Source organism: Solanum dulcamara, chromosome 12 (assembly GCF_947179165.1).
Source record: "Solanum dulcamara chromosome 12, daSolDulc1.2, whole genome shotgun sequence".
NCBI lineage: Eukaryota > Viridiplantae > Streptophyta > Magnoliopsida > Solanales > Solanaceae > Solanum > Solanum dulcamara.
The window spans coordinates 6,719,150-6,741,893 of record NC_077248.1 but is presented as its reverse complement, the minus strand read 5'-3'; the positions used below and the strand labels follow the sequence as shown (position 1 = coordinate 6,741,893).

Sequence of the window (22,744 nt, the reverse complement as noted above, 5' to 3'; positions counted from 1 at the left end):
TTAGGTGAAGACGAAGGTAATCCTCTAGCAGCTTCTATTTTTCCCTTATCTTGGTGGAAGTTGGGTCATTGGTCTTTTATTCTATTTCTATTCTTAGTAGCTCTTGTACATGTTTAGACAAATATCCTTGGAGGATTTTGTATAAGTGTATAAGCTTTTCTTTAATATAGTTTTCTTTAGAAATTTTGGTTTAATTATTCAAGTTTGTTTTAAATTCCGCATTGTTCTTATATAAGAGGTTAAGAGTTCTCCTGTTCAGGTCATAAAGTGGTTGCCCGCATGACCTAGTGGGTTGGATCATAAAAATTTTGTATCAGAGCCCAAGTTGCCGGTCTCTCAGTATAAGAGAAATTATGGAATAGACTCTTGCGGATTGGTGTGTTGACGTCATATCTAATCTTCAGAAAGCTATAAAGTATTTTAGGAAGTAGTTCCATTTTTTTCTCTTATTCGTGCGGTCTGTCGCTTGTGGTATGGGTTGAATCCAATTGGTAGATGCCAATTAGTATCTCAACGAGATAACTGGATGCCGTTGTCACAGCTGAAAGAACACAAGCAAGGAAATTAGAACCAAGAAGGTCCCAATTGGTATCTTGCCTTAGAGGCGGAGAGAATTCATATATGATCAACTAATTGTCATCTATGGAGCATACTAAATTACTTTACTTGCTTGAGTTATGTAGCTGAAAATTTAATTATATGCATAGTGACTCCTGATTTAAAGTGTGAAATACCTTTGCTTTATGTGTTGAATTTGTGTGGTATATTTTTCTAATAAGTTCTATAAACTAGATGTCAGGGAGAAGTCATAATTGTATTTTGTTCTTTGAACTGTATAAGACCCAAGGCTATTGAGGGATGAGTCCTAATGTGTTTAATGATATACTCATGTGAGGGAATGCGGCCTAAAATGGTGCATGGACGTACCATTTGTCCTAATTGGTAAAAGAATTTAACCAGTAGGGACTGTGGAGAAACTTTGATTTCATGACATTAGGAGTTTGGTTTGAATCAAGTGAGAAAAAGATCTAGTATTGTACACTAGTCTAATGGTGATCACGAAAGATCCTTAGTGTATGTCGTAACTGAGCTGAAATAAGGTGTTGTTGAATTGTGTTTATCTGATGTAATGAATTGAACCATTGGATGAAGTTAATAAGAACTTGATGTCACAAGTTGGTTTAAATGATTCCTTGTTTATCTTGATATCCTTAGTTCTATGGGGAGCGATAATTCCCTATGTATAGTGCTGGGTTCGACTCTAGGATAGTCCTCATCAAAATTCTCGTGGAAAAAGGAGTTAGAGGGGTTAAGTTCAACCTTGGGAGTCTAAGGGGGAATAGGGGGCAGGAAGAATACACAAGGAAATTCTTAGAAGCTACTATCTCAGCCAATCCAGCACCAACGGGAATATCCCGTCAGAATGGTCCCACCAGAACGGGATCTCGCGAGACAGAATCCTCAGAAAGAGGTCCCCTATTTTTGGCATTAATCTTTTAAGCGCAATGGCTAACTCTAAGGTTGTGTAGTGATCAACTAAGACCGAATAGCCATAAAAATGGTAGTGATAATATGTACGGAGATATGAAAGAATTAAAAGGCATTCGATGCTTACAAAAATAAGAGAAATATTAAAGGAAAATGATAAATTATTTATTTCTTGCCCAAATGGGGAAACCCAATCAATTAACAAATCCTAACGGGGGCAAGGGGGAGTGTCGACATCTGAATTTAGGTCCTCTGGGGGTACTCTCCTTCCCAGGCCTCGTTCAGGAAGGGGAATTCACGAAAATCATCGGGTTCCAACCTGGGAAATTCCATCTGGAGAGCGACGCAGGAGAAAATGGTCTTGATAGTCTTCCACATCTTCATCATGAGACAGTCCCTCTCGATGCTCTTCCTCCTCTCCCACTGCAGTTGACGATGCAACATCTCCACCTTTATGACAGTAGCTAGTGGCACTAGAGTAGGGGTCTAGACAAAGTGGCCTCCTAGCCGCCTCCGAACCACGGCTAATTCCTTCTCCAAGCGAGGGTCAACTGGTGGCTGTGACTGAGTGGGAGGGTCAACATCATCGTCCTCGTCCTCTATTGCTGCTGCCCGGCTTCTCTCGACCTCGTCAGCCCTCCTCTTCTTCGGTACCTGAGAAGAGGCTCTCCTGATAAGTAAGGGGTATAAAGGAGGATACATGGAGAGTAACTCATCGGAGTCCAGCAGTGGCACCCCAGCCGTCTCGCACATGGAAGTGATCAAGCCCGGCAGGAAGAATGGCTTCTTATTGCCGCGGTAGAACATCTTCCACTCAGACACAATCTCGGCCCCCATATTCTGGCCTGTCCCCTGAATAATATAAGCCACCACTAGAGCCCTCGAAAATGTCATATATGTACGGTTAATGGAAGGGCGGATCCTCCTGCCACAAAGTGTAGCCATCTCTTGGCATCGTCACACCAATCGGTGCTAGTTATGCCTTTGATGCTGGGCCTGTAGACTCTTCTCTGGCGCTCTAGGACCACTAGAGTGTCCCGTAACCACTCTAGGTTTATCTCCTTCAGCTTGTACTCATACTCAGCATTTGAGACCTCCAATACTTTGAGCACATCATTAATATAAGCAAGACTCAGGGGGATGTCCACTCTTCTGATGTGAATGGTGAGGTCAGGATCATTCCAGCGAACCTTAGAAAGGATGGCATAGAACTCCCTCATCCAACCAGTATGTTTGGAGGTAGGGGATTCGGTCAAGGTACCCCACCAGAACTCCTCCAGTCGAGCATAAAAGGTAGGTATCTTATCTGCCATTTTTAATATATGGAAGCCCCTCTCGAAAAGGAATTTTTTATTTCTGAAGTCGTGGTGCCCCTCTCGAGAGACGGCAATGGGGAATCGAGCAAAGAGAAGGTTGGCATCATCATGGTAAGCCATAGTGAAGTACCTGCAAGTTACATAAAATTTAGGTTAGAACCAAATAGGGTAAGCGTGAAATCAGAGGGGAGAGGGTCTCTAAATGAGTCTACAGCCTAGAAAAATCCCCCCCAGAGCGGTAGGATCCTGTCAGGGCGGCCCTGCTAGAATGGAATGAAGGTCGCCAGAGTGGAATGAAGGTCTCCAGAGCGGAATGAAGGTCGCCAGAGCGGGATTTATCTTGGATAAACATCAGGCGTGATTCATGGCACCTCCTCACCCTAATTCACAAATTTCTTCCAAACTTTTGCAGATCACTCCCAAGTGTCCTAGCAACATTATTTAAAAAGGAATTTGGTTCAACACTCCAAATAATGGGCGTAATCAAGATTTGGGCCAACAAAAACTTTTCAACTTCCACCCCCACATTCTAGTGTAATTTGGGTAAAAATTATTATAAACCTTACACCTAAGGTGTTAGGGAGACATTGTGGACGTAAAGAGAGAGTCCATGCTACACTAATCTAGCAATGCAAGCAAAATATTTCTAAAGGAGTTGAAAACTACCCTATTGGCCTTTGATTTTATGAACAATGTCATGGCTGCTTAACCATGGCTGCTTAACCATGGCCGCCAAGGCTACTTAACCATGGCCGCCAAGGCTCCCTGCCGGCCGTCAACGGCGGCTGCCATACCCACACAAAATCTACTACCTCTAGCCTCATCATCGACTAACTCTCTACAAAACCCCCATCTGACCCATGAGTTTAATCAAGCTTCTAATGCTTCTTCTACAGCAAGCTATGCCCAGATCCTTGAGAATGGAGCTCTCAAACCAAAATATCATACCCTCCCTGTGAAGGAAGTGTCGTATTTTGAAGGTATTCCGGTGGTGCGTTGGACAAATGCGGAAGTAAAAAGAATGGAGCAAATTGAAAATCTACAACATGCCATTGTTGGTAAGTTTGCTTATGGGTGGCCAGAGTTGCAAGAATTAAGAAGCATCATCCCTCAACAGTGTGGAGTGAAAGGAAAGTGCGATATCGGTCTTCTGAGAGACAGACATTTGTTGCTAAGATTTTCTCTTATGGAAGATTTCATCAATATTTCGTCAAAGTTTTCCTTTTGGCTGAAATCGAAGGATGGTCATGCATACCAAATGAGGCCATTAATTTACAACTCTACCTTTAAGGTCGAGGAAGAAACTTCGATAGCCATGGCTTGGATTTCCTTCCCAAATCTACTACCAACGTATTTTGTGAAAGAATCCTTATTTACCCTGGCTTCTGCAGTTGGGAAGCCCTTAGGATTGGACAGGGCCACCATAAACAAAACAAGACCTAACTGCGCAAGGGTTAAGGTTCAAGTAGATTTGCTATCAGATCTACCTAATTTTGTGCTGATGGAAATTGAAGATGAGAATACTAAGGAGATAAGGAAAGAAAAGGTATGTATACAATATGATCACCTCCCCAAGTATTGCACACAATGTAGGTTACAAGGCCATGCAAATGAAGACTGTCGAGTAATGCACCCTGATTTGGAGGCAAACAGAACAGAGGATGCAAAGAAAGAGGAGAAGGAACAAGAGAAGGGAGATTTATCAAAGAGGGATACAACATATGCTGTAGGAAAAATAAGAAGGATGCAGGGAAGGAGATATGTCCAAACATATATCCCTAAAGTACTATCAAGTGGGAAGATTGTTACTTATCCTCATATAAGAAATAACAATAAGACCTCTTTTGATACAGGGAAAAACCACAATATTGCAGCCCCTACTCATAATCATTTTGATGTATTAGGGAACCTCATAGAAGGAGAAAGTGACAAAGACAAGGGAACAGACGATAAAGACAAGGAGCTAACAAAGGAATCTAAGACACAAGTGCATGAAAGAGAGAAAGATAGGATTGAAGAATGTCCCTCTGCTGTTGATGAATCACTACCTAACAAGACCCTAATTACTCAGGGTGCAAGTGCCAGTGAAGCTGAGGAGGACACTATCACTAGCTATGACCAAGAGTCAGGATCTACTAGCTTGACAACACACAAAAGGGAAATGGAGTTTAAAATGCAGAAGGGGGATGACAGCTTGACAACAGATAAAGATGATAATCCTGAAAAGGTGAGGCAAGACACAACTGCAAATGCTGAATATGTGATTAAAAAGGGAATCAAAGTAGCTGAGGAGTACACTCTTTCAAACTATGAACATGATCCACGAAGTAGCAGCTCCACACCACACAAAAAGGATTTAGACACTGAAATCCAGAAGGAGTCAGATATCTCAACAACAGATCACCTAATTCAGACATCACATCCTTCATCACTAGATCAAGTCTAGGAATCCAGCTCTAAAAATACAATAAACGAGGGACTGTTGAGCATCTCTATTAATGACAAAGGGATTGGTTCATTTCCTCCTCAGAGGGAAGAGAGTAAGAAATTATCAGAGACATAAATAGAAATGGACAGAGCACAGCCACAAATACATCAGAGAAAACAATCTCCTTTGAAGGAACTGCATGATGTGATCTCTCATAACATTGATGAGATAACTGAGGAGCAAAATGAGGAGGGTAAGAACAAATTCAAAGAATGTGAAGAGGAGGCCTCTATGGAACAGGTTTGGAATAATGTGGTCAAAGAAGCAGACATCTCACCAAGATCAAAGCAGCAAATCTACAAGAAAGGAAAGAAACAAGTAAATACAGTTTCTCTTCCTGTAAGAGTGGTACCAAGGAGAGGTTGTAAGCCTATTTTTAAATGATGATGAAGACACTCTTCTGGAATATCAGATCTGTGAACACACAAAAAGCTTTTCACAGAGTACAAATGATGCACAGACATCACAAATTCTCCATTATAGCTTTAATGGAGCCTTTTCAACACTACAGGAAGATTCAGGCATATATGAGGAGATTAGGAATGGCATATGCACATTATAACTGTAATGGTAAAATATGGTTCTTTGTACAAGATCATGTAGATGTGGAGATACTGCAAGATCAAGAACAACAAATTACCATAAAGCTTTCCTTCCAAGAATGGGACAAGTCTCTTATGGTATCCATGGTCTATGCAAAGTGTGACCATCTAGAAAGAATAAGTTTATGGGATAACCTGTATGGTTTGGCTGATCAAATGGAAATTCCTTGGTTGGTAGGAGGTGACTTCAATGTCATTATGAATGAAGATGAAAAGATTGGTGGATTACCTGTTCTCCCCACAGAATATGAGGATTTTGCCTTCTGTATCAATTCATGTGAGCTGTATGAAATAAACTATAAAGGGAGTCTGTTTACTTGGTGGAATGGGAGGACAGGAAGTGACTGTATTTTCAAGAGACTGGATAGAATGATTGCAAACTCAAAAATGCAAGAATGGTTCCCACAAATGGAGATTCAACACTTATCCAGAACAGGCTCAGATCATGCTCCTTTATTACTTTCTTGTTGTGAAACTTCACATCACATAAGAAAGCCTTTTAGATTCCTTAATTTCTGGACAGAACATGAATCATTTATGGAGGTGGTTAAACAAGCATGGATCACTGACTTTGAAGGAGATGAGTTTATCAAATTCAAGCTGAAATTAAAAAATGTGAAATCTGTCTTGACTGTTTGGAGTAAGACCACTTTTGGTGATATTTTTAAACAACTAACAGTAAGGGAAGAGGTAGTGAAAATAAAGGAGCAATGTTTTGAAGAAAATCCAACTCCTGTGAATAGAATGGTACTGCAACAAGCACAAGCAGCTCTGAAAAAATATGTTCATTATGAGGAAGAATTCTGGAGACAAAAGACACATATGACCAGTTTTGCTGAAGGTGATAGGAATACAAGGTTCTTTCATAGTATTGTTAATGGTAGGAGGAAGAGATTGCAGATCAGAAGAATTCAAAATCAACAAGGACATTGGCTAGAAGGGGACACACAGTTGGCAGAAGAAGCTTGTATTTTCTATCAACAATAATTCTCTCAACAAATTCCAGCTCTAGATTACCAAATGCTACACCAAGTTCCCCATATGGTGGACCAGGATACAAATGATCAACTGATAAGAATACCAACATTACAGGAAGTGAAGAGGGCTGTTTTTGCATTGACTGCAGAGAGTGCTGCTGGGCCAGATGGGATGAGTGGAATCTTTTATCAGACATGTTGGGATATTGTTGGTGTTAGTGTACATAACTTGGTGAAAGCTTTCTTTCTTGGACAAACTCTTCCAAAGGCAGTCACACATACCAACCTTGTACTGATACCAAAGAAAAACAATATAGAAACCTTTGCTGATATGAGACCAATCAGTCTCAGCAATTTCATCAACAAGGTGATCTCTAGAGTGGTTCAGGAGAAGTTGGAAGGCATCCTACCTTCTCTAATATCTCCTAATCAGTCTGGCTTTGTTAGAGGAAGAAGCATCATTGAAAATGTCCTACTCACTCAAGAAGTAGTGACTGACATCAGACTAAGAGGAAAACCAGCTAATGTGGTACTTAAACTAGACATGGCAAAAGCATATGACAGAGTATCATGGTTTTTCTTGATCAGTGTTTTAAGGAAGATGGGTTTTGCAGAAAGTTTCATAGATATGGTTTGGAGGCTGATAGCAAATAACTGGTATTCCATTCTTCTTAATGGTCAAGCACATGGATTCTTTCATTCCACCAGGGGAGTAAAACAAGGAGATCCTCTTTCTCCTTCTTTATTCATTTTATCTGCAGAAGTTTTATCAAGAGCATTGAATTCTTTATTCTTCAATAAAGACTTTAGAAGTTATGGTATGCCCAAATGGAGAACAAATATGAATCACCTAGCATATGCAGATGACACTATAATATTTGCATCAGCAGATTCAACATCTTTGAAGCTAATCATGAAGGTATTACAAGCATATGAGCAGGTCTCTGGACAACTTATAAACAAAGAGAAGAGTGCTTTCTATGTATACAATAAGGTTTCTGCTAACTTAATACAACAGGTGGAAACTATTACTGGTTTTAATAGAGGTAAGTTTCCTTTTACATATCTGGGTTGCCCTATCACACATTCAAGGAAAAGAAAAGTAGATTATAATGATCTAATCAAGAAAGTGAAGAATAGGTTGCAGACTTGGAAAGGAAGATTGCTATCAGTTGGAGGGAAAGCTGTGCTGATCAATAATGTACTAATGAGTATGCCTATCCATCTCCTGTCAGCTATTAAACCTCCAAAATGTGTTATCAATGATATGCACAAAATATTCTCTGCTTTCTTCTGGAATAATTGTGAAGAAGGTAGAAGAAGACACTGGTCTTCATGGTTAAATCTCTACAAGCCAAAAGAAGAAGGAGGTATAGGAATTAGATCTTTATTTGATGTATCACAAGCATTAAGTGCAAAATTATGGTGGAAATTCAGAACAACAAACACCATATGGGCAAATTACATGTGGATCAAGTACTGTAAAAGGCACAATCCTCAGACAGTGCAGTGGAAGGGAGGTTCTCAAGTATGGAAAACTATGTTAGAGGCAAGAGATAAGATTGAGCAAGAAATATGGTGGGAACCAAGGAGTGGAACTGCAAATTTCTGGTTTGACAACTGGACAAAACTAGGAGCCCTATATCACATCATACCAGAAGATTTCCAAATAGATGAAGGTGTTCAAGAAGTAAAAGAAATAATGATGCATGAAGGTTGGAACTTAACAAAACTACAGCAGCTGCTCCCTGGAGATATTGTAGCACATATCCAAGAAGACTTACACTTTCATGAACAAAAAGAAGAATGGGATATACCAAGATGGATGATGACAGCATCAGGTAAGTTTACAGTAGGCACAGCATGGGAATTACTGAGGAGCAAAACAGTCAGATCAGATGTTTACAACAATATATGGATATCAGGGGTCCCTTTTAAGATATCTTTCTTTTTCTGGAGATTGTGGAAAAACAAAATACCACTTGGAGATATATTAAGAAGCTTGGGGATAGAAACTGAGACAACATGCTACTGCTGTGATCCACCACAACACGAATCAGTGGAACACTTGTTTGTTACAGGAAAATTGGCTACAGCAGTATGGAAATATCTTAAAGCAGCTGTTGGCATCACAACACATTTTCAGCAATTAAGGCAACTAGTTCAACTATGGTGGAATTTAGAGTTTCCATCAAAGTTAAGAAATAGCTTCAAAGCCATACCAATGGTCACAATGTGGCAGATATGGAAATGGAGGAACACAGTACTACATGGAGGGAATATGTCCATCAACAAAGTGATTTATGAGATAAACATGATTACATATCAATTGACTCGAATGAGCTACAAAGGGCAGGAAAACTTACCAAGATGCATACCTCAAATACTGAAAAAATTTGAAACATACAGGCCAAAACTTGTAACCAGAATAGTGAAATGGGAGTTTCCTGAACAGGGATGGTACAAATGTAATTCTGATGGAGCTTCTAGGGGAAACCCTGGACCAAGCTCAGTTGCCTTTTGTATTAGAAATGCAGTAGGAGACCTTCAGTATGCAGCAGCAAGAAGGATACCAGATGGATCAAATTTGATAGCAGAAGCGAGGGCATTATATGAGGGACTTCAGCACTGTGTTACACACAAACTCCTACCAGTGGTGTTGGAAACAGACTCAATGACAATGAAAATGATTTTGACTGGGCAGTGGGAGACCCCATGGAGCATATCAATGATCACAAATGATATCTACAGACTGAGGAGGGATAAGGAAGTGAGGGTGGAACATGTCTTGAGGGAAGGAAATGGGTTGGCTGATTTCTTAACAAACTATGCTCTTGATTTTGCAGGTAACCATCACTTTGATAATTTTTGTTCACTTCCTGTCACAGCAAGGAAGATGCTAAACACAGAAAAGTTTCAAATACCATATCTGAGGATTAGGAGAGCTAAAGATCACAATATACCCGGAGATTAACAACTGCCAGGAGAGCTGCATCAAATATTTAGGCACCACATCAAGTCGGAAGAAAAATAAGAGCTTCGAAGCTGATTCGATGACAAGTATTCACATCATCAACATAATTACAGTTACAACTGAGTGAACGAGAATTTCTACTACAACTTTCAAGCATGAATTATAATTCTTTTGACTTTGAACCATAGCACCTGGTGAGAGCTTGTTGGTGTCTGAAATGGTATTGAGGTAAGGCTGGAGGTCGCAGCAGAATTACACTTGTTTGGTTGGCTGTAAATCATCCCTTTAATTTTATGCTTTTCTTTATCTTTTGAAAAAAAAAAAAAAATTTATGAATTCCTAGTATGATTAAGCACTAAATGTAAATATTAGCACGGAGTTAAAGTTAAGAATTAATTCTTACTATTACACAAGTGATCGGAGTGGAAGGTTTGAGAGAGTTGTGGGAGATTTTGAGTAAGGTTTAATCGCGTCCATCCTGTCAGGGCGGTAGTATCCCACTCAAGTGGCACTGCTCTAGTGGAAATATTCCCGCCAGAGCGGGATGAGGCGGGTCAGTTTGGTTTGAAAAGTGGGCCCACCTTCTTTGGGTAATCCTTATCGAGCGTGTATTAGAGGTGCTTTCATTCGCACTGTAATTTAGAGTATACAAATTTTTCTTAGATTATGGACAATGGATATGTATCTATTGTAATGATCTAAACCATCGTTAATCATAATTAAAAAGAAATTCGCAAGAATTTTACTTGACTGGGTCCCACTACCCCGCCAAAGCCGAATGACCCCACCGGAAAAGAACCACCAGAGCGGGAATAAGGCCTCCAGAGTGGAAATTCGTAGGACAAAATTTAAGTCACAAATTTTCTTATTTTCCCCACTTCTCTCAAGTGGAGGTTAGAGGCGAGGGTTTCTGCAAAACCCTCCAAAAAGGCTACTCTTGAATGAAAAAGAAGAGGGGAGAGAATTCCAGCTTTTGAAAGGCCTCAACCCATGGAATTAAATCTGGTCTTGCCCGTGAAACATTTGGAATCAATTTCATTAATGTTATCTCTCTGCGAATGCTTGGTGCCCAGGTAGGGTGTAATATAGAAGGAAAATTAATAAGAATTCATATGCTAAGTTGTGAGTCATGGGTTACGGACAGAGATCCAATTGTGATAGGGTCAAATTCGAATGCAACCTAGGTAGAAAGGTGCTGTAGTGAATGGAGAAACTATTGATTGTGATATTTTTGTGTGTAACTGGTTAATTTATATCGAGCATAAAATTTTGTGCAGAAAAGTAAAACTAGTAGATTTTGAGGTTAGACTTGTATGATTTGGTAGTATGGATGTTTATTATTCCCAGAATTATCTTAAATTTGTAATTCAGTTACTTATAATATGCCTAAACGTGTATATATAAGGGTAACATATTGGTCCTTATATAAATGAGCACTTGCTGGCCTATTTTGTGATGAACCACTTCTTGATGATATAAATGCTGTGAATATTGAATGTAATTATGAATGTGGTATATTTGGATCGGGTGTCACGTTCCGACATATATTTTAGATCAGATGTCATATTTCGACACATTCTTGGATCAGGAGTCACGTTCCAACATAAATATGAATGAATTGAGTCCCCTAAGAGGGCCAAGTATGTGTGTATGGATAGTCCCATGAGAGGACCTAATGATATACGTATTTTTATGTAATAATAAGGTTAGTGGTAGATGAGCCATGGACTAAGAACTATAAATGAACTCTTTAGTTTAGATGAGCTAGATATAGAGAATTATGATCATCAATACACTTATTGGTGGGTAAGAGGATGAGCTCTGTTAGACCTGGATGTGACATATATGGTATAATCATATTCTATATTTATACACTTAGAAGTTGAGGTTTCTAGTTGCCAGAGTGTGTTACCATTGTGATTTTCATGAATAACTGAGGTAGGGATAGTGGCTATCTAAAATTCTGGTGAGTTGGAGAGTGTGGTTGTGAGACGGATATGCTTTATGTTGTGAGACAATTAGACTAACTAGTGAGGGTTGGGTGAAATCATTGAGCGGTTAAGGTTACTAGGTGGGGACAATTGGGGTGATGGAATAATAGTAAGGTGGGTCCCTAACCCACATGTTTTAAGTTGTGACTAGGGTGGTAGTGGAACCGTATTTTTAGAGTGGTGATACCCTAAGGGTGAGAATAAGGAGTGCACTTATTGGGTTGGGTGACTAAATTGAGAAAGTTTAAGTATTATGATATCTCTTATTTCTCTATTCATATATTATGTAGTAGGTATCAGATTGAACGATGATACCTATCATTACGTGTTGTTTGTACTGATACTACTCTTGTTATTCCATTTGGCATAGTATGATTACAGGATCAGTTATATCTCTTAGGTGAAGACGAAGGTAATCCTCTAGCAGCTTCTATTTTTCCCTTATCTTGGTGGAAGTTGGGTCATTGGTCTTTTATTCTATTTCTATTCTTAGTAGCTCTTGTACATGTTTAGACAAATATCCTTGGAGGATTTTGTATAAGTGTATAAGCTTTTCTTTAATATAGTTTTCTTTAGAAATTTTGGTTTAATTATTCAAGTTTTTTTAAAATTTCACAGCTGTTCTGTTATATCCCGTATTTTATATGGTAGGATATTTCAAGGTAGCCGTGGTAAGGTTAAGGGAATGACCATCTTTCAAAAAAAATTTATATACAAGTTGGTTATGAATATTATTTATGAACATTAATAGTTTAGAAATATTAGGAAAGGCAAAGGGCAAAAAGGAAAATTCGCTAAGTGGCCTATGGTAATATTGTGAAAGGCTAGGGGTAAAATGGGAATTTCGCAAAGTGTTCAAGAATGTTCTTGAAATACCAAAGTGTTCAATAAAATTCATGTAGGGGTGTACTCTTTTATGGACATGTGATGAATATATATGAACCAAAGTGTACATGGCAAGACAATTAAGTCATCTTTATTTGTTAAAGAAAGTTCTAGAAAAAAAAATGGAGAAGGGGTCATGTGTCTATATTCATATTTGAGGGACTTATTTTCAAATATGGATAAGTGATGGAAGATATTTATATATATGTGTGTGTCTTATGACTCATTAGGGTCATTCTTATCCCAAGAGAATTCTAGAAAATTCAAGAGGAAGAAGAGAAGAGAAACTTGAAGCTAGAGAGAGAGAGCTCGGTTTTGGGGGATAAAAAGAGGTAAGTCTCCAATTTCGCTTCGTAAATTAATTATCTAGGGTATACCAAGATGTTATGAAGGTATTGGTAATGTAAATTTATAGTTTAGAGCAGCCCAAAAACGTTACCAAGCAGTCCCAAAGTTCTAGCTACACTAGGAGAGCTTCCGAGGCAAGTTTTGGCGAGTTTCGGGGAAGGTAAGGTCTCTCCTTTCAAATTTGAGTTTATGATGTTGTTATGAGGTGTATTACATGTCCTAAATATGGCTGGAAGTAGAGAAAATGTATAAGGATGCTTGATGTTAGAAACAACTAAATGGAAGTCGTAGTAGTTAAATCGAAGTCGCGAAGTGTGTTGTCGTTGTGGTGCTGCGGTTGCAGCTGGTTGGGTTGTGTGTTGCAGGGCTTTAAAGTGTTTTAAAAAGGGTGTGGGTGCTGCTGGTTGCAGACACACGACCCCCCGTTTGGTATGGTTAAAGAGTTTACGAAATAAAGGTTAAAAACTCTATTTTGGTATCGTAGTTTTATGCTAGTTGTTTGGAGCTTGTGTTGTGTAAAGTTGAGGTGATTTGATTGTATATATACTGCTGGTTGTTGTTGTTGATATGATTGTTGACATGGTGGCCGAGTTGAGATCTCGGGGATGGGGTATTTATAGGGGAGATGCTGCCGAAATTTCGGCAGATTAGAAATTAATTTATTTGAAGGATTAAGACAGGTATATGGTGGTGAATCTAATAACTATGTAAACTCTCTTGAATGTAGAAAAACAAGTTGGACACATAAGCGTAGCTAGTAAGGCGCGACACAGGTATGTAAAGCTAACCGTTCCTTCATTTGGCATGTCTTTGGCATAAGTATGTAAGGTTTACCCTTCTTTCTCTTGGCATGTTTTGACATAAGTATATAGAGCTACCCTTTCTTTTTGGCATGATTTTTATGAAACAAGTATATGACATTTTATACAATTTCAAGGAAGTCTTATTCGTAGAGCCACTAGGATGGCCAATTTTCTTGAGTTTCCAAAGGATATTTTCTCGTGCTTAGATATGTGTATATGATTCCAAAAGTTTTATTGTGATATAATCCATGGTAGTTTTCGAAAGGTACTTGACATGACTTTTATCTTGATTTTGAATCATAGCTCATTCTGATTATTCTACGAGTCTTGAAAATTGGTCCTATGTGCATATGTATACGATTTTGCGCCTTATAAGATTGTGACCTTATTCTACGTTCTCTTAATATTATCTTTCGTTGATAGTCTCATCCTATAATAATTGTTCCTTCAAGGTGAGACAAAGCGACCATGGTTAGTCTATAATACAATCGGAGGTTATCGACCTTCCGTCACTCCGATAAATACATGACTTTCGTTGGGCTCTCGTGCATGCTGTCTATATGTATATGTATATGTATATGGGGGATATGGGGAGGTGTATATGTGGCGCTATAGACGCATTCCCACCTGATCAGTTGGAGTAATTTTCATCTCGGACGCGGGATGCCCGGACGCGGGACATATGTGGGCGAGCCGACGTTGTTCGGTAATATGACTTTTAAGAAATGTTTTGAAAGGAAAGACAAGCATGCATGGCATCCGGCCTAAAAGGCACTCATATGTACAAGTTACTCTCTTATCTCATTATATGTTCTATGATTCTATGATATGGTTGTTTCTACATTATGTTCTTTATTATGCTGATTTTCATGCCTTACATATTTGGTACATTACTCGTACTGACCCCCTTTTCTTCGGGGGGCTGCGTTTCATGCCGCGCAGGTACACCCAGATGAGTAGAAGCTATTATAAAAGATGTTCCAGTGGAGTTAGCAACTCCACTTGTTCCTGGATTGCGGCCGGGTCAGAGTATATGCGATATGATGTTTCGTTCAAAGTTAGAGACTTTGCAGACAGAGTCGTGAGTATAGAGTGTCAGCTTTGTAAGCGGCGTCATGAGCCGATATGTTATTATGTCTTTGTCCCGAGTTTTATGGGATAATAGATTTTGAAAAAAAATATTAATTCGGGAAGCTTAGTTATGTTTTTCATTTCTTATTGATGTAAAAGTCTAAAGAGATTAAGTATGTACTATGAAGCAGCGGGTTCGCTCGGCTCCAAGCATGGGGTCGGGTGCCCATCACACCCTATTAATATCGGGGTGTGACATGTTCTTATATATTAAGGGTTCTCCTGCTTAGGTTATAAAGTATGTGCCCGCATGGCCCAGTGGGTTGGATCGTGACAGATATATCTATAAAATTACTATTTAAATAGATAAGAATTAATTTTGAACCTATTATTTTAAAAATTTAACAGATTCAGTTATAAGAATCTAAAAATCATTCTGATCAAATTTATATATTAGGTCCATTTCTTCGTAATAGTGTATCCATATTCCAAAAACAGTGCCCTCTAAATCCAAAATACAGAAATATAAAACTTACTTGTGGGTAAACAACGTTTAAATTATGGCAAATATTTAGTCAATATGTAGACAAACAATCTACGGCTGCCTTCTCAAAAGTTTGGAAAAAAAAAACATTAGTTTGGTCATTTGGTTTTTTCTTTTTTATATGGAATATATAATTTCAATCATTTTAGCATAAAATATATCTCAAAATTGATTTATATTCATAACCAACACAAAATAAAATAATTTTATATTTTATCTCAAAATTATTATTTTTATCCTACCAACCAAAATGTGTCGGACTTATTAATGTTTAGAGAGTATTTTTTTTTTTTTTTGGTTAGAGTTTAGAGAGGATTTTGTTTAGCTTGTGCACATTATGCTTTGCGAGTTGCAACTACCTAATTTGGCTCGTTTTCCTTTTTGGTATTATATTTTGAAAAAAGTTAAAGGCAAACCAACGATGTACGGTCAATCAATTTGACAAAAATCGACCCTGTCAAATGATTTGATCCAATTTTTAGTAGTGGTTAATATATCAGTTTTATTTATGTTTGATAATATTTTCAGACAAATCGATATTGCATGATATCGCTTTAATTAACATGTATCTACCTGATACTAATTTTTTATTATTTTTAAATTTTGAATTCCGTGTGAACAGATATCTCTTAGGTTTGGTGCCACAATTAATTCCAATTCTTGCACACTAAACCAAAAAGGCGGTCTAATGATAGGCAAAAACTAACCTAAATTATTGGAGCTAGACAATTTCTTCTTCTTTGTATATCACAACTTTCCACTTTCTATAATAAAATAAAATCAGCTGCTTCACCAAAAGAAAGTGCGAGTACATTACTCTCCAAAAATTGTGTCCTTCCGAAAATATCATTAATTCAACTATTAAAAATGATATAACAAAGTTACTTTTTTAGTTTTATTTTGTAAATTGTAACAGAAATATGTAGGAGAATTAGTTTCTTAGGCCGCCACTTACAAATTCCTTTTTTTTTTTTTTTATACATAAGACAACTGAAAAGATTATTTTTTCTTCTATTATTTTTTAAATGATCAAGAAATCTTAACTCCTCAAAACACAAATAATATTGTTAAAAGTGACTTTGTTACATCTTTATCATGTGGAGAACTCTCAAGTCTTATCCACAGAATTCCCCAGTGGAAGAGGATTAAATCTTAAAAATAGAGAATAAAGAAGCAATATATAGATCATATGGAGACACACACAAATATATATATATATATATATATATATATATATATATATATATATATATATATATATATATATATGAGAAATGCACCCTTCAAGAAATGCTAAGCAGACCTATTTTATATCTGCCTAATTGGCTAATCCTCTGTGATGAATATTGAATCGTGCTACTTCTAAAATATTCTAATATTAGATGTCAATATTTTACTACGTGCTGAACATGTACAAAGTTTTGCAAGTTAATGCACATTAAAACAATCTCCACTCATGTCATGAAGGGAAAATTTATTATTCCAATAAATGTGAACCAGGATAGTCCCTTTTCTTCTATTAAAAAAAAATAGGTAGGTGCCAAACTATTCGTAGCTCTTAAAAGTTTATCAGGAAAATACAGGAACCATTTTAATTTCGTCAATTACTCTAATAATTTATATATAGAGATTGTACATTGAGAACAAATTCAGAGATTCTTCTATGCTTTTTTCTTTGAACAACTTGCTCAAATTACCCCTTTAAATTTCGTATAAGCTACGAAAAATGGCGATAACGACGTTTCCTACGATTGAAAAATGTGCATCGATCGGTCGAGAGGAGGACATAGTTGTAACAGACTTGGATGGAACCTTACTACGAGGTAGTAGCTCTTTCGCTTATTTTGCGTTGGTAGCTTTCGATGTTGGTGGGGTCTTAAGGTTACTTTTTCTTCTCTTAGCTTCACCTCTCGCGGGGATTCTTTACTATTTCATCTCGGAATCTGCTGGAATTCAAGTTATTGTCTTTATAACTTTTGTAGGGATGAAGGTTTCCGACATAGAATCTGCAGCACGTGCTGTGCTGCCAAAGTACTATTTAGAAGACCTTCATCCTGAGTCTTGGAGAGTGTTTTCATCGTGTGGAAAACGATGTGTATTGACAGCCAGCCCTAGGATTCTCGTGGAACATTTTTTGAAGGACTACTTAGGGGCGGATATCGTTTTAGGGACTGAGATTGAAACATATAAAAGTAGAGCAACTGGCTTTGTTAGATCGCCAGGAGTTCTCGTTGGGAAGAACAAAGCTAATGCTCTTAGAAGGACTTTTGGAGAAATTCAACCTGAGATTGGCTTAGGTGATCGTGATACTGATATTCCTTTTATGACATTGTGTAAGGAAGGTTACTTTGTACCATCAAAGCCAAAAGTAAAGGCGGTAACTACAAACAAACTTCCCAAGCCCATTATATTCCATGATGGTCGTCTTATCGAAAAGCTAACACCACTAATGTCTCTTTTCATCATCATATGGATACCCTTCGGCTTCCTCCTTGCTTTCTTACGAATCTGTATTTCAATACTTCTGCCTATTCCCCTTCAGTACTATGTATTTTGGGTCATCGGTATCCGTCTTACCATTAAAGGCACCCCACCACCCTCTACAACGAAATCCGAAGACCAATCAGGCGTACTCTTTGTTTGTTGTCACCAGACTATTCTAGACAACATTTTTCTCTCCGCAGCGTTGAATCGTTCTATTCCAATCGTTACATACTCTAGTACTTCACGATTTTTTGAGATTTTTTCGTCCATTAAAACTATTAGACTCACTCAAGATCGAGCATCTAATGCTTCCATGATCAAACAGTTGTTAAAAGAACGCAATCTCATAATTTTCCCAGAGGGGAGTACAAACCGTGGACCATTTCTTCTTAGATTTTCATCATTATTTGCTGAGTTAACCGATGAGATCGTGCCAGTGGCAATGGAGAATAAGATGAGCATGTTTTATGGCTCAACAACCCGAGGATGGAAATGGATGGATGCATTTTTCTTTCTCATGAATCCACGTCCCACTTATGAAATTACATTCTTGAAAAAGTTGCCACATGAGTTCACTTGCAAGTCTGGGAAATCAAGTCATGAAGTGGCTAGTTACATACAAAAGGTTATTGCTGAAACTCTTTCTTACGAGTGTACTACTTTTACCAGGAAGGATAAGTATACGGCTTTTGCAAGAAACGATGGCTCAATTGTGAAGAAAACCTGAATTAAGGCTAAAAGTATAATGGCATTTTTATATTGATTATCCCTTTCAACAATGATGCAAAATGATTTGTTGCCAAAAATATATGAAAGTAATGGATTTGTTGCTTAGAGCGAGATTTTGTACTAGATCATACATTGTTTGGTTGTTCATTTTCTATTTGTACAAAATTTGGAAATATTTATACCAAATTTAGTCTTTTCCTTGCTGGTGTAAAAGATATTAAAAACATATATCATTTTTATGCGAGATTGAATGCGTAATGATGCACTTATTTAATGATATAATGTTTAAAATAATAAAATAACAAAACTATCATTAGCTTACAATAAAAATATATAGTGTAATTTCACAAAATTAAGGAAAAATAATGCGTACGCAACAACAAAATTACCCTAGCTCATGAACTTAAAGTTTTCATTCATATATAAATCTAAATCTATAGATGTGTCAGAGGGTAGAAAAATATATCATGTTCTGATTCTTCTGAATTGGGTTGAAGTGATCACATGGGACAATAATTCAAAGTTTGGTAATTAGAGAGTGGTACAACTTTCAGCCACGAGGCTTCTCAAACGGCTAAAGATTGAAAAAGGATAAAATGTGTAACACAAAATTTGGGAGTCATTTGCATAAATGTTTTCGTTCTAATTTTCTAGCTAAAACGATGTCAATTTTAGGCGAGAATTTTTTTCTTTTAAGAATTAATCTAAATAGTCGAACAACTTATGTCCAAGTCATAAGTTTAATGGTGTAAGTTATGGCCCAAGACAAAAGAAATTATGTCCAAAAAACAAATTATGCCTCAAAACATAAGTTTAGTGGCATAAGTTATGCCTGCATGTAAAAGAAATTAAGCTCAAAGACACAAGTTATGCCTCAAGACGTAAGTTTAGTACTCAAGACGTAAGTTCAGTACTTACATAAGTTAATGCACAATGCATAAGTTATGACTATGACAAAAGTTTTCTTAAATTTTTTCCCGTGAATTAGATACTACAAAACTTATGCATCAAGGCAAGCATACTCTAAAAGGTTTTGTCCTATGAAATTAGTTTTAACCAACGAAACTAGATCATAATTAAGAATACTTTGATCTATAAACTTTCATTGAATTAGCCGTAAATATCATACATTTGAGGGTCAAAAATTAAAAAACTACCCAAAAATAGGGACAGTTTGTGCAAAAACATGAAAATTTAGTTCCTGAATTGGACTGAATGGTAGATTGGGAAATTCTTTTGCAAAAGAATGAAGACGATCAAGAAAAAGAACAGAGGTCTTTCAAGCTTTTAAGAAATAAAATAAGTGTTTTCAAGTAAAAAGAGAAATCGACTTTTAGAAGCTAACAAAAATAGTTTTTTCCAGAAGCACTTTTAAAAATCTTGACCAATTACAAATTATTATTTTAATATTAATAAAAGTGTGTTTGAAATTTCTTTTAGGGAATTATGGGTTGAAATGACAAAAAGGTCCTAATTTTTTATGAGCTGATAAAAAAAATGGCGTTTAAACAAATTAATAAGGGCATTAATGGAGATGGTGCTAATCTACTACTACATGTAGTAGGTTAGTAAATTTGTTGGCGCATAACGTGTTAATTATGGGAAACAATCTGAGCCTCTCCATCTACTTTTTAGGTTTAACCAGCTAAGTGCTAAGCACTAAGGAAATTGATTCGGTTATTATATAATAAAATATCTTAATTTTATCCAGCGTTATACTTTACGATTAATTCTTTTCGTAGGCTTAACTAACCTACCTTATGCTGCTTCATAAAAATTTCCAAAGAAGCATTAAGGGTAAACTTAATTCAAACAAGTTGTGCCCAATTATCAAATGCTGGCTATCTCAATCACTATAACTTTACTAGATTGGAAGTGTATATAAATGTAGAATGTTTTGTAATTGGACGTTAAGGAGTCCAATCATTAAAGGGAATTCTTCTTAGAGACAAAATATGGGCATAACAATGTTTCCCATTGTTGAGAAGTGCACATAGAAGGACGAGAAAAAGAAACAGTAGTAGCTGACTTGGATGTAACTTTACTAAGAAGTCGAAGCTCTTTCCCTTATTTCGCGTTGGTAGCATTCAATGTTGGTGGGGTCTTAAGGTTACTATTTCTTCTCTTAGCTTCACCTCTCGCTGGGTTTCTATATTATTTCATCTCAGAGTCAGCTGGAATTCAAGTTATTATATTTGCAACTTTTTTAGGCATGAAGGTTTCCGATATAGAATCAGCAGCACGTGCTGTGCTGCCAAAATTCTATTCTGAAGACGTTCATCCTGAGTCTTGGAGAGTGTTCTCATCCTGTGGGAAACGTTGTGTTTTGACAGCTACCCCTAGGATTATGGTGGAACCATTTTTGAAGGACTACTTAGGGGTAGATATCGTTTTAGGGACTGAGATTCAAACATATAAAGGTAGAGCAACTGGCTTTGTTAGATAGCCAGGAGTTCTTCTTGGGAAGAACAAAGCTAATGCTCTTAGAAGGATTTTCAGAGAAACTCAACCTGAGATTGGCTTAGGTGATCGCGATACTGATGTTCCTTTTATGACATTGTGTAAGGAAGGCTACTTTGTACCATCAAAACCAAAAGTAAAGGCTGTAACTACAAACAAACTCCCTTGTCCACAATGGTCGCCTTGTCCAAAAGCCAACGCCCTTAAGATCTCTTCTCATCATTCTTTGGATCCCATTCGGCGTTCTCCTTGCCTGTATGCGGACCCTCGGATCACTCCTCCCTATCCCTCTTCAGTACTATGCATTGTGGCCCTTTGGTGTCCGCCTCACCATTAAATCCATTCCACCACCTCCTATGATGAAATCTGAAGAGAAAAAAGGCATACTCTTCATTTGTTGTCACAGGACACTTCTCGACCCTCTTTTTCTCTCTATAGCTCTAGGCCGTCCTATCCCAGTTGTTACATACTCTCTTTCACGACTATCTGAGATATTTTCACCTATTAAAACAATTAGACTCACTCGTGATCGACTATCTGATGCTTCCATGATCAAGAAGTTGTTAAATAAAGGTGATCTTGTTATTTGCCCTGAGGGGACTACTTGTCGCGAACCATTTCTTCTTAGGTTTTCATCATTGTTTGCTGAGTTAACAGACGATATCTTCCCAGTAGCAATTACGAATAAAATGAGCATGTTCCATCCCACAACGGCAAGAGGGTGGAAATGGATGGACCTGATTTACTTTTCCATGGACCCTAATCCGACTTATGAAGTTACATTCTTGAACAAGTTGTCCCCTAAGCTCACTTGCAAGTTTGGGAAGTCAAGTCATGAAGTTGCTAACTACATACAAAGGGCTATTGCTACAACTCTTTCTTATGAGTGTACTAATTTTACCAGGAAGGATAAGTATCGCGTTCTTGTTGGAAATGATGGCACGGTTACATAAGCGGATAAGGGATAACTTATTTTATGCGGAACTTTTTAACTTTCCATTTTTCCTTTGAGAATTTTGTATCGTACTACAAGTTGGTTCACTAAATGGCATAAAACAGTTAAGTCGAGTACCCCTTCTAACAATGATTAAGAAAGTTACATGATGAAAAATTGATATTAAATGCTGTTATTTAGTTAGACTTCTTTAGAAAGTGTGATCTATTTTAGTAGTCTTTTCAATTTTAGATAAATTTCATTCTTAGTCCAATTACATGATACTGGTTTCATAATATTTTTAGATTACCTCACAAGTCTTATCAATAATCTAATTTTAAGCAAGTTTTAATTTAAGTAGGGCTCAGGGTTGTCAAATGGACATGTACTAAATTTAAAGATTACTTAGGTTGGGTCATATACCCAACTCACCCAACTTCTATTAACGTTTTATTTCTTGGACAAACAACACAATTTTCATTAGTTTAGAAGCTAATTATCTTCCTTTCCGTGAGTTTGCAATATTACCAAAAATGGATATGATGAGAATGATGTGTATACAACAACAAACTTTCCCCAAGCTTATAAACTTAAAATAGTTTTTTTCTTTAGGATGTAAGTGTAAAACTATAGATGTGTGTAAATTCGTC

General features: G+C 37.3%; 1 protein-coding gene, 1 long non-coding RNA gene and 1 pseudogene across 2 annotated transcripts; all 3 read left to right on the top strand.

Moving 5' to 3' along the window:
- Positions 1 to 12,958: 12,958 nt before the first annotated feature.
- LOC129877274 (uncharacterized) lies at positions 12,959 to 15,213 on the top strand. The gene is made up of 4 exons (XR_008763507.1): positions 12,959 to 13,053; positions 13,137 to 13,229; positions 13,797 to 13,842; positions 14,815 to 15,213. It is a non-coding gene; the product is annotated as an uncharacterized LOC129877274 (long non-coding RNA).
- Positions 15,214 to 17,205: 1,992 nt separating this feature from the next.
- LOC129877209 (glycerol-3-phosphate acyltransferase RAM2-like) lies at positions 17,206 to 18,806 on the top strand. Its single transcript, XM_055952696.1, has one exon. It carries the CDS (start codon positions 17,214 to 17,216, stop codon positions 18,696 to 18,698), a length of 1,485 nt encoding a protein of 494 aa, XP_055808671.1. The 5' UTR covers positions 17,206 to 17,213; the 3' UTR covers positions 18,699 to 18,806.
- A 1,849-nt stretch (positions 18,807 to 20,655) lies between these two features.
- LOC129875511 (glycerol-3-phosphate acyltransferase RAM2-like) lies at positions 20,656 to 22,113 on the top strand (annotated as a pseudogene).
- The last annotated feature ends 631 nt before the right edge of the window (positions 22,114 to 22,744 follow it).